At 47.2% G+C, this 6118-nt stretch overlaps 1 protein-coding gene across 1 annotated transcript; it reads left to right on the plus strand.

Annotated features, from left to right (window-relative positions):
* On the plus strand, nt 1–4244 carry htr2ab (5-hydroxytryptamine (serotonin) receptor 2A, genome duplicate b). The gene is made up of 3 exons (XM_027026545.2): nt 1–379; nt 3088–3288; nt 3415–4244. Exons 1-3 carry the CDS (start codon nt 1–3, stop codon nt 4242–4244), a joined length of 1410 nt encoding a protein of 469 aa, XP_026882346.2.
* Nucleotides 4245–6118: the final 1874 nt, after the last annotated feature.

A 6118-nucleotide genomic window follows, 5' to 3' on the forward strand; every position in this document is an offset into this window, starting at 1 on the left:
ATGTCCCTGAACAGAAGCGTCGTCGACTTCGAATCGTCTACAGTTTCGGGTGAATACGTCAGCCCCTCAGGCCATGACCGTGGGGTCGCAGGTGTTCTGGGTAATGTAGTCATGAATGACTCTGTGAACTGCAGCGGTGAGGAGGGCAGAAATGTGTCGCTCTGTGTGACCTCTGGACCTGTGCATAAGAACTGGGTAGCACTGTTCATCCTGCTGGCCATTGTCGTCACGGTGATGGGGAACATCCTGGTCATCATGGCAGTGAGTCTGGAGAGGAAGCTGCAGAATGCCACGAACTACTTCCTGATGTCGCTGGCCATAACTGACATGCTCCTGGGCCTTCTGGTCATGCCGGTCGCCATGGTGACGATTCTTTACAGTGAGTTGAGGAAATTCTGTTCGGAAAACCATGTTTTTTTAAGACGAAAAAAAAAAACATCTGAAGGTGCCGTGTCTGTTTTATATTTATGTGTTTCATGTGGTCTGTCAGTTATGCTCTCTTAGAAGTGTGTGTGTGTATATGTGTGGGGAGTGTGTGTATAATAGCGTGTGTTTGAGAGAAAGATAGACATACGGAGCCTGACATTAAGTCTTGTTTACCCAGAGGAAGCAAGAGACATAAACAGAAAAAGATTTGTTCATTCACAGAGGAGCCCACACTTGGACTGGCAGCATCAAACTCACTGGGAAGTGGAACACACGCTCGCTGATGCCTCTCAAACGTGTCCCACGTGACAGAGCAGGCCGTCTAGGCTGTTCAAATTGAACTGTGTTCTCAGCAAAAGCCAAATTCGAGCGAAAGGACTAACGACGCGTGCTAGGTGCGTTTGGTTGCATGGATGAAGTATAATGAAATTAGCCTTGCTGTGTGAGTAATCTCTCATTTCTCCCTTCATCCCTTTGATGTTGGCTAATTAAGACCCAACGATACTCCTCCATACTCTGCACTCGAAAAGAAGGGAAGCACTACCACTTCTGGTTTGATGTTGTGAATAATTGGATATAAAAACCGTCCCTTTAAGTTGTGAGACGGGCTGACCTATTGACAGATTTGCCTTTGCGCCTTGATAAATCATTAATCAGGTGCTGTTGGGTGCGTTTACAAATTTCACAGGAATTGCTGTTGTGGCCCTCGACCCAAAGATAGGTGATCTGAAACTTCAACACCTGGAGATAAGGAGTCACGCTCACAACAGGAGGCAAAACATTTTAGGCTAATTTGCTCTTTCCTTTTTTGACTCATATCTGTCAGAAATACCTCTGAACGGGTTAACCCCATGTTCATGAGGGTAACCCTCTCTCCGTGGAGCTACCGCTGCTGTCTCTGCCGTGTGACCCTTCACCTTTGACCCTCCCCGCTCATGCCTTCACAGCCAGTCTCTCTCGGCAATTAATCTTCGGAGTTCAAAGAGAGAGAGAGAGAGAGAGAGAGAGAGAGCGAGAGAGACAGACTTGGATCCCAACCCACTTTTAAACGCATCATTCTTCACAGTGCCCTAATCCTTCACGTTGATTGTGTCAACGAGGAAACCCAACCTCGCAAAGATGATGATCCGTGTCTGGGGGGAGGGGTGTTAGTTTAGAGGAGGTGGTTATTCCGCATCCTCGGACACCGAGTACCATCAGCAAAGTTAGCATATTAGCCTTGGAATACAGCCCAGTCAGTTTCTGGTGGTGTGTTTGCTGTGTGTATAAGAAAACATTTCCCTTTATTTGCCTTTAATTGATTTTGAAAAAAAGAACCCTGATATGTTCCTTTCAATCTTCATATGTTTTAAAATAAAACAGCTTACGCTGATCTTCATACAAGTACCAAAAAAATCCCTTGTTAACTGAGTCGCGAGCACCTCAAGGAAAAAGTTCAAAGTGAATATTTCAAATGAGAAACGCTCTTATGGAATATTATCCTCTAAATAATGTCATAATTAATTCCTAAACAAAAGATGATAATTGCACGTCAGTTAAAAACCCACAACCACAGTAAGAGTCATCTGATGATTGGCCTTTTAAGGGAAACAAATCCCCTCTTTAGTGCAACCACAAATTACAGTGATTGGTCCAATTGTCACACCGCTGAGATATGTAACAGACACAGTGGGATGTTGAATAGGACCGCATGCTCACAGACGGATGCTAAATCTTCCATCTCACCAAAAAGAGTAACAATCTAAATTGTTGCAGCAGCGGATGAACCAAAAGACTAATCTCAGACTGGGAAAAAACCCTGTTTGGTTGTTTGTGTAATCACGTGTGCTGACCGATTTTCTGTCCATCAATTAAGAAAAACAGCCAAAGGGGGCTCGAAAATTGTTGCACTTAAAGGTGTTATCAATACACGTCACTAAATTAACTAATGAAAACAAACTCTTGCTCCACACGCCGCAGAACATCGAAATGTACAGACTCAATGGTAAGGCGCCCTCTGCTGCACCTACAGTCAATTGGGCCGCCTTAAAGAAAAATATCGGCGTGTTTTTTTTTTGTTTTTTTTGTGTGTGTGTGTGTGTGTGTGTGTGTGTGTGTGTGCGCGCGCGTGCATGTTCAATGTTTCTGAAGTAAAATGGGATTAACACTATTTTGCTACAGGTTCAGAATAATCTCCAATTAATAACAGCAATTTAAGAATATCAAATCCTTTAGGTATTGGGATTTATGACTGAATATTTTAGCCTAGCAACAAAAGCATGCAGTGATTTTTTTTATATGTGTTATCTTGATGGCTAGTATTCTGGCCACGCTTCTTTCTGTTGCCCAAGTCACTATGTGTAATTGTTCTTGTTCGTTTACATACTGAAGTGATGGAATGTGATGATACCTCGACATCTACAACAAAAGAGCACAGAGCAGTAAAACAGTGCCAGACACGCTGTGGGATTCCACGCGTTCTCTTCTGTAACAGGCCTTACCACGCAAAAATACTGCAGCATTAGTAATATGTTAGAGTTTCTGAAAGCAGTTTGCTATTGTTTCAATGTACCTTACTTTACATGTCACAAATATGATGCGAAACATTGCAGTATTGCTTTGATGTGCTAAGCACTTAGATTGTCTGTCCACTGGGATCTCAGCTGCAGTCCACTCTTGCAGATTACGACTGGCCCTTCCCGTCTGCTCTGTGTCCAATCTGGATTTACCTGGACGTACTGTTCTCCACATCCTCCATCATGCATCTGTGTGCCATCTCCTTTGACCGCTACATTGGCATACGTCACCCCTTCCAGCACAGCCGTGCCAACTCCCGCGCCCGAACCCGGGTCAAGATCACGGCGGCGTGGACCATCTCTGCGGGTGAGTACGGGACAGGTCCTGCTCCTCTCTCCTCTGGTCCCTTTTAAACCCATGATTCCAGTAGGGCCTCACTGTTTTTATTGCTTTTGTCGTTCTCCTTCTCGCTGGGTCTCTCGGTTCCGTCAGGTATTTCCATGCCCGTTCCTGTCCTCGGCCTCCACGACCACTCCAAAGTGTTCCGGGGCTGCAGCTGCCAGCTGACGGACGACAGCTTTGTGCTGGCGGGCTCCTTCGTGGCGTTCTTCGTCCCGCTCATCATCATGCTGGTCACGTACTTCTTGACCGTCAGCAGGCTGCGGCGGCAGGCCACGCTGTGCCTCGATCGGCTGGCACCGCGTCCCAAGTGGCTGTCTGTGCTAGACTTCCTGCCACACAGCTCCTTCTCCTCCGAGCGCCTGTTCACCCGTGGCTCGCTCTGCCCGGACGCCGTGGTCGCTGCGGCGCCCGTCGCTTCCGGGTCGTTCGGCCGGCGCGCCGCGCAAGCCATCGGGAACGAGCAGAAGGCCTCCAAGGTCCTCGGCGTGGTCTTCTTCCTGTTCGTGGCCATGTGGTGCCCGTTTTTCGTCACCAACGTCATGGCGGTGACGTGCGGCGCCTCCTTGTGTGACCCGGCGCTCATGGATTGCCTGCTGAACGTGTTCGTGTGGGTGGGCTACCTCTCGTCCGCCGTCAACCCGCTCGTCTACACGCTCTTCAACAAGACGTACCGCACCGCATTCGCCCACTACCTGCGCTGCCACTACCAAGAAGAGCAGAAGCCTCTGCAGGCCATCCTGGTCAACACCATTCCTCCCCTGGCCTTCACCTCCTCCAAGCTCCCGCAGCAAGGACAGGCGACCTCGCTGAGGTGCTCGGCAGAGGGGAGCACGCTCGCCACCTCCCCCGGAACGAAGCGGCCGAGATACTCGTGCACACCAGGCACGGGGGGAGCAGACGAGAGTGTGAGTTACATGTAAATTCAGAACGGAGGCTTTTCTCCTATGGAGGGAACCAGCAGTACTGTGTCACAACACCGCATTCAGTAGCTGAAACAGCGAAATATCTTGAAAATGGCAGATGGCAATGCTGGCTGTCCAGGACTGGGACTGGAAGAGGGTGTGTCACTTGTTACTGGAAGCAACGCAAATGTGCGGCTTACACACTGTAAGAGAAGGAGAAAGTGGTTCATGGGGTGTTCAGGCATATTTTGTGTTGAGCCGTCAACATCAAGGGAAACGTCACAGACTTTAAAATAATTCCATGAACTGTTTTGTTTGATTCTCTGGGAACCAGTTGTTAAAAGATTCATTCTGTGTAGTGTTTTGAAATATATGTGTAACGTTCACACATACCTGTTTAAATAAATGTACTTTAAAGGTAGAGCCCTGTTCCTGAACTGCGCCTTCTCGTGAAATGCCCGAATGATGTCTAGTCCTGTCGTGTGGACAAAGATATTTTAGAAATAACAGCCATTAACCAAGACTATGCATTATAAAGGCTCGCGCGACTGCCCATGTCTAAATCTCTGCAGAATGATGTGGGGACATTTCAGCAATGGCCTCAGTGTGCAGCTATTGGACCGGAGGGACACCTGCACGTCTGTCGCGCGTTAATGCACTGCACTTCCAGGCTTCCAGAAGCGCATCCTTCCACAGTGGCCCTCCGCACTCAACGCAGTGGGTACGTTGTTTTTCCCTTTTACGTTTCGATGAAGGTGGCTGGTGCCCTTGAGATCTGGAGCCTTTGACAGGTTGAATAACAGCCTATACTACACTATCCTGTTTCAGAGTTTGACAATTAAAGCACACAAAACAATATGACTGTGACAGACACAGACAAATAAAAAGCACAATTCACCAATGAAGCAGTTGTTAAGATGACTACAATGGCACCGTTGTAGCCTCTGTGTTTCAGAAAAGCCTGAGACCTTTCTACTGCCCCCTCTTTGCATGTTTGTGCACCCCCTGCTGGAAGGTTATAAGTACAAAAAACAAAAACGTTTGTTTCAGTTGGCGTGCTGTTTTGTGTGTGGCATTGTGTATGCCCTAAAGCTTGCCGTGACCTCTGTTAATAGTGAGAGGTTGCTGTGCAAGACTTTGACATTATTTTGGACAAGTCTGCCAGTGCTATGACTGATTTGGAGGAATTGTGTAAAAGAATGTACATCAGTGTTATATAGAAACACCAAAAGTCTACGTCTGATGCTTATCTAGACATCTGTATTTGGAGCTGTTTGTCTCCACTAATTAGAATGGTGTGTAATAGTCAATAGTCAATCAAAGCACACGTTAGCACCTGCAAATGCTACTGCTTTACATAGCCCACCAGTCAGCAAATGTGCTTGTTTATTATTATTAACCCTAACCCTAACACTAACCCTAACCCTAACACTAACTATAACCATAACCCTAACACTAACACTAACTCCAACCCTAACACTACCTATAACCCTAAACCCAACTTTAACCCTAACTCTAACTCTAACCCTAACCCTAACACTAACACTAACTATAACCCTAACCCTAACACTAACACTAACTCTAACTCTAACTCTAACCCTAACCCTAACCCTAACACTAACACTAACTATAACCCTAACCCTAACTACGATCAAGCATATGACAGTCAACACCTTGGGATTTATTGTGGCAGCACCTATGAATGTGCTGGGTTGTGCACTCGGCACGAACGTGAATGTGAATGATTACCGGACAGTCGGTGCAGTGTGCAGAGAGTGAATGCACGCGTAGGTAAATCACTCAGACGTCACTCTGTCGCTGAGCGCAAAACCGGGTACGATTTAAACCCGCTCCGCGCGCGCCGCCGGGGAGAAGAGCGCGTTGACTTCCCA

The sequence above is a fragment of the Electrophorus electricus genome, chromosome 1 (assembly GCF_013358815.1).
Source record: "Electrophorus electricus isolate fEleEle1 chromosome 1, fEleEle1.pri, whole genome shotgun sequence".
Classification (NCBI taxonomy): Eukaryota; Metazoa; Chordata; class Actinopteri; order Gymnotiformes; family Gymnotidae; genus Electrophorus; species Electrophorus electricus.